This window comes from Malus domestica, chromosome 12 (genome assembly GCF_042453785.1).
Source record: "Malus domestica chromosome 12, GDT2T_hap1".
Lineage (NCBI taxonomy): Eukaryota > Viridiplantae > Streptophyta > Magnoliopsida > Rosales > Rosaceae > Malus > Malus domestica.
In genome coordinates this window covers 26,487,860-26,500,224 of record NC_091672.1, presented here as the reverse complement: position 1 = coordinate 26,500,224, position 12,365 = coordinate 26,487,860, and the positions used below count along the sequence as shown (strand labels likewise).

The 12,365-nt window shown below is 37.6% G+C and overlaps 2 protein-coding genes and 1 long non-coding RNA gene across 3 annotated transcripts; 1 reads left to right on the top strand and 2 right to left on the bottom strand.

Annotated features, from left to right (window-relative positions):
* Positions 1-382: 382 nt before the first annotated feature.
* LOC103450795 (uncharacterized) lies at positions 383-4,324 on the bottom strand. The gene is made up of 8 exons (XM_008390184.4): positions 3,696-4,324; positions 2,838-2,985; positions 2,398-2,548; positions 2,176-2,301; positions 2,006-2,086; positions 1,672-1,864; positions 1,328-1,598; positions 383-685 (listed from the first exon to the last, which is right to left on the bottom strand). Exons 1-8 carry the CDS (start codon positions 3,888-3,890, stop codon positions 435-437), a joined length of 1,416 nt encoding a protein of 471 aa, XP_008388406.2. The 5' UTR covers positions 3,891-4,324; the 3' UTR covers positions 383-434.
* A 1,386-nt stretch (positions 4,325-5,710) lies between these two features.
* LOC139190165 (uncharacterized) lies at positions 5,711-6,178 on the bottom strand. The gene is made up of 2 exons (XR_011574214.1): positions 6,017-6,178; positions 5,711-5,902 (listed from the first exon to the last, which is right to left on the bottom strand). It is a non-coding gene; the product is annotated as an uncharacterized lncRNA (long non-coding RNA).
* Positions 6,179-7,637: 1,459 nt separating this feature from the next.
* Positions 7,638-9,320, top strand: LOC139190233 (uncharacterized). Its single transcript, XM_070810184.1, has 2 exons — positions 7,638-8,056; positions 8,503-9,320. Exons 1-2 carry the CDS (start codon positions 7,775-7,777, stop codon positions 9,235-9,237), a joined length of 1,017 nt encoding a protein of 338 aa, XP_070666285.1. The 5' UTR covers positions 7,638-7,774; the 3' UTR covers positions 9,238-9,320.
* The last annotated feature ends 3,045 nt before the right edge of the window (positions 9,321-12,365 follow it).

The following is a 12,365-nucleotide window of genomic DNA, read 5'->3' as shown; positions in this document are numbered from 1 at the left end:
TCTGAGAATAAAAAAAACTTGATGTACTAAATGTTGAAAACCACGAAACATGAGAGTAGTAAACTGATATTTATCCAAGAAAAAAACAGTGCATGATGAATTTTTTAGGAGTGTTGGTAACCATTCCCTTGAATTTTTTTGAAAGTGTAGCAAACAATTCCCTTTTGAAGTGACAGTAACATACCTCACATGTTGAAAGAAATACAGGACTTACATGTAAACATTTTTTACAAAACCAAAAATCCAGTTCTATTGAAATCTACATTAGCAATTTGAAATCATTTTATGATACAATGCGAGAGCACTTTCAAGAAATCTAATGATACAAAGCCACTGACAATATCCCATATCCACTAACAAGCTAGGCTGCCAAACTAGACTATTTCTCTAACAGCAGCTTCATAGCCCTTGAAAGCTAAAAGATAACCTGAACTTCAGTTTGACCACACATGAACAAAACCATGCCTATTTCCTGTATATATCTCGTTGCGATCTTCATCATAGAAGAGAGCAGTTACGTCTTTCAAAGCATCAACGACGGTGCTGCTCACCACTGATGAGTTGCTTTGCTTCCTTGAGGAGCCAGCGTTGCCTTCACAGTTGTCGACCTTGGGACCACCATTGCTTGGATTTATTTTGGCCAGGCATTTTCCGGTTAAGATATTGCTAATATGAATAGATCCAGCTGCGAAAAAACAACCATATATGAGATGACAAAATAATATCCTCCTAACTTTTTTCATAACATCAATGCTTAGTCATCACAAGTAACCAAAGTGATTACTAAGTTCTTGCTTTATGGAGAGATTGGAACATGCAAGGACGGGTATGACTTCCAACAACTGTTAGCATTCATGAAAACAACCAGCTCAGCATATCAAATGAACAAACTTATGCTGTTAGAAAATGTCAACCATCATCTTTTGATCTATGAGCCGTGTGTACAGACGTCTGTATTTACTAGAAAGATGCCAGGGACAGTTGCTCGAGGGAAACATAAGGTAAAGAAGTTCATTATAGTTGCACAGAATATCAAGTTACAGTGTTTTTATGTCCATTTGAAAATAAACCAAATTAAGTTTTGATTTTCAGGTTTCACGGTGCTTTAACTTCATAAGCAGGAAGAGAACAAGGCCAACACTGTGCATAACTTCAAAAAATTAGACATGAAAAGGATGTTCTAGTTTACAATGTATAATTCCGTTATATTTGTTACTATCTAGACAGTGGACACACATGATCATTAAGCAAGATAGTTCTGAGCCCAGCCAAGAACTCTAAAATCACTAGTTGTACAAAAAACTGAAAAGGAAGTGGAAAGAGATACCATTTGCTTCTGACCAATGATCATCAGAATCAGCCTTGCAGTAAGATATGATAAGATCCTGATCGCTTGTTATATAAATGTTATTGGTATTGCAGTCAGGATGCCATAACAAGTGATCCTCAAATGCAGTTACAAGTTCTCCACGAAAGTTCCACACAGACACCAGTCGATTTCTGAACGTCAGGAATAACTGGTTCTCATACAGAAAAATAAATGCTGATGGAGTTATGAAGTCTGTTCTGTTAACTTCCATCATCTCAGCATTTCGAACCTGCAGAAGTTGATTAGGCATGAATAATCAAGGGTGCAAAAGAACTGTTGACATAATTGCTATATTTACTTACATCCAGAATCTGAAGGTTCTCATTTTCTTGCTTGACGAGAAGCTTTTCATTGAACTGTTCTATGAAGTCCACCTTCTTATTTCTATGAAGTAGATGATTGAAGTCTTTGAGAACTGTGCCATCTTCTATTGATAGAATCTTCAGAGGAACATGGCTAGTAGCTCTGTTATAAATCAACAGCATGATGCCTGGACTGTTACAAACAACAGAAATTATGGGGTACAGTGAATATAGAAGAATTGTTTTAAGAACTTAAGCATCATTATTGGTCAACAAACTATGCAAAGTAAGCACAACCGTTTCAAGAGGGGTAGGGAACAAGAAAGAGACATACCTGATTTTGATTTCTTGTACATGTTTGTCTGATATAGAGTACAGCATGGTATAGTTTTTAAGGTCAAACACCTTGTATATACTGCCCAGTACCACAAAAAAGGGATGTCCGTTAGTATCCTAATGGATTTGGTAATTGTATATTAGAAATGTTACACAATGAAAACATACCTATCCTGTGCTGAGTATGTCAGCACCTTGCCATTAACATCATCAAACTCTACAAACCCAGGCCACTTCAAAGACTCAGACTCGAAAAGAGCAAAGCCAGCTTCTGGCTGTCCCCTCCTTATATATCTAGCCAAAGAATAAACAATAACAGAACATAAGAAACAGATAACCAATGAAGGCAATGAAAAAGCTACACATAAATATTGAGTTCAATCTACCCACTCAATCCTTGTGGATCTGCATTTCAAAGAGCTGAAGTTGTCTGATGCATAAACCGAAACTGTGATGAGCGAATCGTTGTTCTTATTATAGAACAAGCTCCGAATGACTTCATCAGGACTAACATTCATGAAACAAATCCTCTCGTTTTTCTCTGCAATATGAATAGCCAACTGGGAATAAGTAAGATTCCATTCACCCACGATTGGGTCTTAATGCTTGGTCACCCAGTCTTGTTTCTACTTTTCTAGTCATTTTAAGTCCAATTATTATATATTGGATCTTCTTCTATTTAAAATGCGTATCTCCTCCTTCAATTGTTGTGATTTATCATTCAAATTGACTAACCTAACCTATTGTAATATTTACTAGACTGGAAATACGGAATATAAAGTTCTGCATTTGGTCAGTACAATATTCAATACCGTTCGGCATGTTATTACCTCTACTAAAAGCTGCGCAAACACCAGAGTGTGCAAGAGCAAAGACGATGTCACGTGCGGCAACTATCTCAATGACCTTTGTCCTTTTCATCAGAAAAGGCAATATGGCCGAAGAATGCCCCTTGGGGTCATGAGTATCATATTCCTCCTGAAGCAGAAATTAACTAATTAGGTACCCAAAAAAAAACAGCATGATATTGATAACCACCATGATATGCTTGACAGATAAAGTAAGGATTACCATGAATATCAACTTTACTGTTCGACAATAAAAGAAAAAATGTTGGGTCACATTTGGTGGAGGTTTTCAGTGTGACCGTCATACCCCCACATGTTACCAATGTTTTACCACTCTAATTGTTTACCCAACACTATGCCCTAGTCCCCTAATATATCAACCCCGTCACCCACTCATATCTTAACACATGGATTGGCAACATCACGTGACTGCCACAATAAAAATTTCTCCATAACTTGAGCTTCTAAGTTCTAATGCTCCGTATTTAGTAGGTAATTAATATGATCACAAGATTTATTCTAAGGCCAGCAGCAGAATCTACAGAAACAAACCCTGGGCAATCAAAAAGTACATAAACCGAGGCTACAATGATATGAGCCGGGTGGGAAACACCAGATCAAAACATCTCTAAAATGTTAGGATTATCACTAAATCCGAATTCGAATTCAGTTTCAAGTATCTTACTTTGCTTACAAGAATTGCTCTAAGTTGAATCCCCAGCAAAACATCAAGCACAAAACAATTTCAACAAACTTTCAGGCGAAAAAAAATTGAAAATTTTCAATTGCATTGGATTAATAATACTAATAGGAAATGAGATAAATGAAATGAAAACGAACCACGAGGTGCATGTTGCGGAACCTCTCCTGGGAATTGCTCATCCCAAAAGCTCTATCACGCTTCGAAGAAATCTCACGCCTCTGAAGCTTCTTCACGCTGTTTACGAACCCATCGGAGCTACCCCTCTTCTTCGCCACCACTCGCCGGACGGAGCACGGCCGAGGACTTGCCGATATTCTCCTTCCCACTTCCATTCTCAACTCTCAGATTCTGGTTTCATACACCACCCAATATATATTCAAATTCAAATTCAAAATACATATATATCCACACACCCAAATCCTCCCTTCCACAACGTTCCACAATTAGGTGAAATGGAAGCCCTTTTGGAATGGGATCACAAGAATCCCCACAAAACCCTAATTTTTGTGAAATTTCATCGTCTGGAAAGAGGGGTTGAAAATTGGGAGAGCTCTGAAAAAGTGTCAGAGCCAGCGATTAGAGAGGAAGAGGTAGAGAATTAATCAGAATAAAATAGCAGACATAATTATCAATAAATAAATAAATAAAAAGATAAAAGGATGGGCACGTTCCAGATATGTAATTATATTATTATTTTAATTTCTATTTCCAGATTCTCCTAAATTTTGAATGGCCCGCCAATCCGCTACCGCCGAATGCTAAGAGCAACTCCATCCTTGGTGGTTGATCGGGGGACAAGCAAAGGGAAAGGGCCCGAGGGCCGGTGGATAAGGCCCCAGTGTTGGGCAGCTCGATTGAAGGTGGGAGTCCGAGGGCTAGGTCCGTGGAGGATTGCCAGCCATGCAGCCCGAGGAGGGTGTGACGTCAGGCTGACGCCAGGCCTGGCGTCGGTCCTTTTTATATTTTTTTTGTGTCAGGCGCGTGCCCCACACTCGCGAGTGGGGGCGCGTCAGCCAACAGCTTTATAGGGCACAAGGCCCGCGCACCAATTTCAACAGGTGATTGTTGGGAAGCCACGTGGCTTCCCATGGTCCGTTTGATCTCAACGGCTCTTTAATATGAGCCGTCCGATTTGAAACAGTAATAAAAAAACTGATTTAATATCAACCGTTCGATCTGAGATCAACGGTTGATATTAATCTACTTTATAAATTAAAAAATAGTTTTAAAATTAAGAAAAGTTATCGTTGTGACAAGTAGCACAATCTGAAGTGTTCGAATTTAATTTTTTTTAAATCCAACGGTAGAGATTAATTATTTGAATAAAAAAAATTTTAAATTGCAAAAAATCAGAAAAAAAAATTTCTGAAAATTTTTAAAAAAATGTTTCTATTTTTCTATAAATACCTTCTCATTATCATCTACCCTACACAACAATTTCATATGTTCTTAACTACTTTCAATCACATTCCTATTTTTCTTTCAAAGTTTCAATCTAATTTTTTTCAACAAAATGACTACTGATGCAGATACGAATTGGACATCTCTTGAAGATGTTGCATTGTGTACTAGCTGGGTTGAAGTTACTTATAGTTCGCGTACGGGTAATGAGATGCAATTGCGAGAAATGTAGAGTCTTATTCATACCAATTATCTTGAGAAAATGGGTGGGAGTAGAACCAAAGAATCGATGTCTAGTCGTTGGAAATTACTTAGCCAATCGTTTACTATTTGGAGAGACGCCTTGGCACAAGCTAGTAGTAATCTTCGAAGTGGGGAAAATTACACGGATTATGTAACAATATATTATTTATTTGTTTGTACTATACCCAAATTTACATTCTAATTATTTGTTTGTATTATTTATTTGTTACCTACTTTAATTATAATTATTTGTTTGTATTATTTATTTGTTACCTACTTTGATTATACTTTTTTGTTTGTATTATTTATTTGTTACCTACTTTAATTATAATTATTTGTTTGTATTATTTATTTGTTACCTACTTTGATTATAATTTTTTGTTTGTATCATTTATTTGTTACCTACTTTAATTATAATTATTTGTTTGTATTATTTATTTGTTACCTACACTGATTATAATTATTTCTTCTCCCCCATTGTGTAGCTAATTCAAGCACAAGCTTGGTATGGTACCAAAACCAAAACCAAAAATAAATCATTTAACCGGTGGGAATGTTGGAATATTGTCAAAGATTGTCCTAAATTTCAGAGTTGTGCATGTCGGTCCAGAAGTTGTCATGAACAGCACCCCTCTACACTCTACACCTGATAATGGCTCGCATGAAGATGATGCAGAAGAAGTGCCCGAAACTCCCATTCCTGAACAAGCGTCGGGTTCGACCCGTTATCCAATTAGGCCTCAAGGTAAGAAGGCTTAAAGAGAAAAGGAAGTGCTTCCAAGCATGATTATGCAAAGTACATGGAAGAACTTACTCGCCATAGTGAATTGACTTTGGCGCGGGAAATGGCAAAATTTGAGGCTGATAAAGCTAGAGAGGAGGCAAAAGCTGCAACTGTTGAGAGAATTTCAAGCTAATGAGAGAGAAAGAGAGCTACTTAGGCAAGAAATGGAACTGGTTAGACAAGAAAGAATGGCTCAACGAGATCGTGAGATTATGAACACGCCTTTAAAAGGGAAGTCTCCAAATTCTAAATATTTTAAGTCGGAGAAAGAGGATGTGGTGCGTAAGAGGCGTGCAAGATAAGCGAGAGCAAGAAGAGATGGTCTTAGCACGACAAGAGAAAATCATCCTAGCACCACAAATTGGTTAAACAATTCTTCCTCTTCTTGATCGATTTCCCACATCATGCTTGAAGAATAAGACATTATAAGTAGAAACTATGAATAATGATAGAGATATTGAGAAAATTGGTGTGAGATTTAAAAGGATGGATGATGGATTATATGGAGGATTCTGAAATGATTAAGTTGTAGATAGTGCCACGTGGCATGCCGTCATTCGTTAAAAATCTGATCGAAATCTATCCTAAAGGATTCTGAAAAGATAACGACACGTGGCACGACGACATTGGATAAAAATCTTATCGAAATACATCACTAATAATTATCTTTTCGGATAATGACATGTGGTGCAACGAGAACGATTTAAAATTTGATCGAAATCTATCCTCAAAGATTCTGAAAAGATAACGACACGTGGCACGATGACATTGGATAAAAATCTTATCGAAATCTATGACTAATAATAGTCGTTTTGGGTACATGACACATGGCGCAACGAAAACGATTTAAAATATCTTATCAGAAATTACAAATAAATTTATTTAGTATTATTTTGTAAAAAAAAATTAATAATATTTTATTGCCTATTGTCAAGGCTATTCAAGTGCAACGGTGGAGATGCAAAAGGTAGTTACTGTTCATTAGGGCAGTTACTGTTCACAGGGTGGATTGAATAGTGGATTGCCTGGGGGGAGGGTTCCAAGGGTGGAGTTGCTCTAAGAGCACCTCCAGCGGGGGAGGTTGCTCGGGGGCCAGTGGGTCAAACAGTAGCAAATTGCTGAGGGGATGACCTCCAGCGTATGGAAGCCCGAGCGACAGGCGACGCCCGAGGAGCAGGCCCGTCGAGGATTGCCAGCCCGAGAGCCCGAGGGCTGCGTCAGGCGCGTGCGTTTCACGCGCGCGTGGGCGCGAGTCGTCCGACAAAAAAACAGGCCAGGGGCCCGCGATTTCAGTTTTGAAAAGTTACCGTTGGGGAAGCCACGTGGCTTCCCCATGTCCGTTTGATTGAAACGGTCCTATTTTATGGGCCGTTGGATTTCCAACGGTAAAAAACATTTAAAAATCTAATTTAATTTCATCCGTTTGATCTAAGATCAACGGTCCACGTTATTAGGCTTTGTAAATTAAAAAAAAAAGAAAAAACAGTTTAAAAATCTAAAATGTTACCGTTGTGACACGTGGCACAATCTGGAGTGTTGGAATTTAAATTTTTTTAAATCCAACGGCAGAGATTAATTAGGTGAATAAAAATTAAAAAAAAATGTAAAAAAATTCTTAAAAATCCGAAAAAAAATTATGAAAAATTATAAAAAATTTTGATTTCACTTCACCTATAAATACCTTCTCATTATCTTCTACCCTACACCACAATTTCATATTTTCTCAACTACTTTCAACCACATTCCTATCTTTCTTTCAAAGTTTCAATCCAATTTTTTTCCAACAAAATGACTACTCAACCAGGTACGAATTGGACGCTTCTTGAAGATGTTGCGTTGTGTACTAGTTGGGTTCAAGTTACTCATGATTCGATTACGGGTAATGAGATGCAGTTGCGAGAAATGTGGAGTCTTATTCATACCAATTATCTTGAGAAAATGGGTGGGCAAAGAACTAAGGAATCGATGTCCAGTCGTTGGAAATTACTTAGTCAATCGTTTAGTACGTGGAGAGACGCCTTGGCACAAGCTAGTGGTAATCTTCGAAGTGGGGAAAATTTAACGGATCAGGTAACAATATATTATTTATTTGTTAGCTACTTTCATTATATTTATTTGTTTGTATTATTTATTTGTTATCTTCTTTCATTATAATTATTTGTTAGCTACTTTCATTATATTTATTTGTTTGTATTATTTGTTACCTACTTTCATTATAATTATTTGTTAGCTACTTTCATTATAATTATTTGTTTGTATTATTTATTTGTTACCTACTTTCATTATAATTATTTGGTTGTATTATTTATTTGTTACCTACTTTCATTATAATTATTTGTTAGCTACTTTCATTATATTTATTTGTTTGTATTATTTATTTGTTACCTACTTTCATTATAATTATTTGTTAGCTACTTTCATTTATAATTATTTGTTTGTATTATTTATTTGTTACATACTTTCATTATAATTATTTATTTGTTACCTATTCTCATTATAATTATTTGTTTGTGTAGGAACTTCAAGCACAAGCTTGGTATGGTGCCAAAACCAAAAGCAAAAACAAAACATTCACCCGGTTTGAATGTTGGAATATTGTCAAAGATTGTCCTAAATTTAGAGTTGTGCATGTCGGTCCAGAAGTTTTCATGAACAGCACCCCTCTACACTCTACACCTGAGCATGCCTCGCATGATCATGATGAAGATGATGAAGAAGTGCCTGAAACGCCCCCCGTTGAACAAGCGTCGGGGTCGACCCGTTATCCAATTAGGCCTCAAGGTAAGAAGGCTTCAAAGAGAAAAGGTAATGCTTCCAAGAATGATTATGCAAAGTATATGGAAGATCTTGCCCGCCAAGGTGAATTGAATTTGGCCCGGGAAATGGCTAAATTTGAGGCTGATAAGGCTAGAGAGGATGCAAAAGCTGCAGCTTTTGAGAGAAAATTTGAAGCTGATGAGAGAGAAAGAGAACTACTTCGGCAAGAAAGGGAACATAGAAGAGAAGAAAGAATGGCTGAACGAGATCGTGACATTATGAAGGAGCCTTTAGAAGGGAAGTCTCCAGACTCTAAATATTTTTGGAAGTCAGAGAAAGCGGATGTGTTGCGAAGGAGGCGTGCAAGAGAAGCGAGAGCAAGAGGAGATGGTCCTAGCACCACAAGAGAAGATTATCCTAGCATGACAAGAGAAGATCATCCTAGCACCACAAATTGGTTAGGTGATGGTTATCATCCATTCACGAACCCATAATTTTCCAATCAATTCGGGTTGTAATTTCTTATTCGGGTTGTAATTTCTTATTCATTGAATAGAGTACTTTATGTTGTTTCCAATTTATTGAACTTAGTACTTTATTCAAAACACATTTAAACACACCAAATAAAATAACATCAACACACCAAATAAACACACCAAATAAAAACAAACACCAAAAAAAATAAAATTACATTTCAACTCACTAAATGAACTAAAAAAACACACCACATAAAATAAAATAAACACACCAAATAAAAACAAACACCAAATAAAATAAAATTACATTTCATCTCACTAAATGAACTAAAAAAACACACCACATAAAATAAAATAAACACACCAAATAAAATAAAATTACATTTCAACTCACTAAATGAACTAAAAAAACACACCACATAAAATAAAATAAACACACCAAATAAAAACAAACACCAAATAAAATAAAATTACATTTCAACTCACTAAATGAACTAAAAAAACACACCACATAAAATAAAATAAACACACCAAATAAAAACAAACACTAATGAACTTAAGTATCGTCGGCACCCCTCAATTCCCACTGGTGCTCTATCAAGTCAAGTTGGCGGGCATTGTGCATATTTGACCTTTGAAGTGCAGTATATCGTTGGATGATCCTTTCATTGTAACGTCCATCCCTTTCTAATGGCTCATGTTGCACGGGCTCATCGGTGGCGTCATGAGCACAATATATACGTGTTCTTGAATTGTTCATCGTGTCTGGCTCATATTCATCAACGGCTTCATAATCGTACTCATCTTCCACAATCATGTTGTGAAGAATGATGCACGTCATCATGATGGATCGAAGCGACTCTACATCAAACAATCTGGCAGCACCCCTGATGATCGCCCAGCGAGCTTGGAGGATACCGAAACAACGCTCCACATCCTTCCTGCACCCTTCTTGACATCTTGCAAAGTGTTTTTCCTTTGCACTGCGCGGACGTGGCACTGTTTTGACAAATGTTGACCACCTTGGGTAAATGCCATCAGCTAGGTAGTATGGCCCGTCGTACATACGTCCATTGACCTCATACGTGACTTTTGGTGCATTTCCTTGCAGGACATCGTTGAACACTGGGGATTGGGCAAGGACGTTGAGGTCATTTTGAGCTCCCGGAACCCCGAAAAAGGCGTGCCAAATCCATGTATCAAAAGATGCCACCGCCTCCAAAATGATACTTTTTGATCCTTTTATGTCCCCATAAGCGCCTTGCCATGCACTTGGACAGTTTTTCCAAGTCCAGTGCATACAATCAATGCTTCCAATCATCCCTGGAAAACCTCGCATCTCGCCTTTCTTCAGAAGCCTTTGCAAGTCCATATGAGTAGGTCTCCGGAGGTACTCTGCGGTGTAGATAGATTCGATTGCCGAACAAAACCTCATGAGGGACTCAAGAATGGTTGATTGTCCCATCCTCGTTATCTCGTCCACTTGGTATGCAGCTGCTCCATATGCAAGCATCCGCAAGGCAGCAGTAATTTTTTGCTGAGGCAGGAGACCCATAGCACCAAAAGCATCCGGCTTTTGCACAAAGTAAGAATCATGGTTGCAAACAGCGCCCATGATTTTGTTGAACAAATGTCGTTCCATTCTAAAACGACGTCGGAAGTATGTTTCAGGGAATACACTGTTACGGACAAAATAATCGTCCAAGAGCTCCTGACCTCGTCGTTGCCTGTTTCTATCAATGTTTACAGCACGGTTGGGCCTGCAGATATGAGCCACAGCTTGGACGACTCGACGGGATTGTGAGGCTCCTGCCATTCTTGATTCGTCATCTCTCCGTCTACGCTCGTCATCCTCTTCCATCTCATTTTGGGCCCAATCCCTAACATTGAACATTCCTTGTGATTGGTTAAACAATTATTCCTCTTCTTGCTCGATTTCCCACATCATCTTTGAAGAAGAAGAAGAAGACATTGTAAAAAGGAAGCAGAAACTATGAATAATGATAGGGATTTTGGTGAAGAAGGAAGCAAAAACTATGAATAATGATAGGGATTTTGGCGAAGAAGGAAGCAGAAACTATGAATAATGATAGAGATCTTGAGAAAATTGGTGTGAGATTTATGAGGATGGATGGGGGATTATATGGAGGATTTAGAAGGGATTAGGTTGTAGATAATGCCACGTGGCATGCCGTCATTCGTTAAAAATCTGGTGGAAATCTATCCTCAAAGATTGTAATCGGATTGTGACACGTGGCACGACGTGATTGGTTAAAAATCTTATCAGAAATCCATCACCAATAATTGTCTTTTCAGATAATGACACGTGCCTTGACACAACGATTAAAAATCTTATCGGAAATCCATCACCAATAATTTTCTTTGCGGATAATGACACGTGGCGCAACGAGAACGATTAAAAATCTTATCCGAAATAACAAATATAATTATTTTGAATTATTTTATAAATACAAAAATACAAAAATTTTATTGCTATTGGCTTTTCGGATAATGACACGTGGTGCAACGAGAACGATTAAAAATCTTATCCGAAATTACAAATAAAATTATTATGTATTATTTTATAAATAAAAAATATTAATATTTTATTGCCAATTGCCAGGGCTATTCAGTGCAGGGGTGGAGATGCAAAAGGCAATTGACAGGGGAATGCACTATTCATTAAGGGCAGTTACTGTTCACTAGGTGGATTAAATAGTGAATTGCCTGGGGGGAGGGCTCCTACACTGGAGTTGCTCTAAGAGTAGTGTCGACACAACATACGAAAGGTATTTCCTTAAACTCTTGGCGAGCACAAAAATGACCTGTATCAAATATTTGAACGGTCCTCGAAAGACTTTTATTTGTATATTGATCCTGGGACCATCTAAGTCCCAATATGCATCCGCCACTACCTGTGGTTACTTGCATGCGATGTAAGAAATTAAAATTCATAATCGAATAACTAATTTAAGAAATTGAATTAACTAGGGTTGTGAATCCAATTTCCTTTCCAGTTCTCTCATCTTGTCTTCCAAAATACAATTAGGTGGAGGGAGAGGGTTTGAATCCAAATAGGTTCAAAATCAACGAGAAAATATCACTATTCTGAAAATCCCCGCCTAACACATCCTAGACGCTAGACG

Excerpts from the sequence above, each read along its gene's own strand:
- LOC139190233 (XM_070810184.1), top strand. The coding sequence starts at position 7,775 with ATGACTACTCAACCAGGTACGAATTGGACGCTTCTTGAAGATGTTGCG. Across the intron at positions 8,057-8,502 it reads GGGAAAATTTAACGGATCAG|GAACTTCAAGCACAAGCTTG; the intron begins GTAACAATATAT and ends TTGTTTGTGTAG.
- LOC103450795 (XM_008390184.4), bottom strand. The coding sequence starts at position 3,890 with ATGGAAGTGGGAAGGAGAATATCGGCAAGTCCTCGGCCGTGCTCCGTC. Across the intron at positions 2,549-2,837 it reads TTGCGCAGCTTTTAGTAGAG|AGAAAAACGAGAGGATTTGT; the intron begins GTAATAACATGC and ends TTCATATTGCAG. Across the intron at positions 2,087-2,175 it reads ACATACTCAGCACAGGATAG|TATATACAAGGTGTTTGACC; the intron begins GTATGTTTTCAT and ends GGTACTGGGCAG.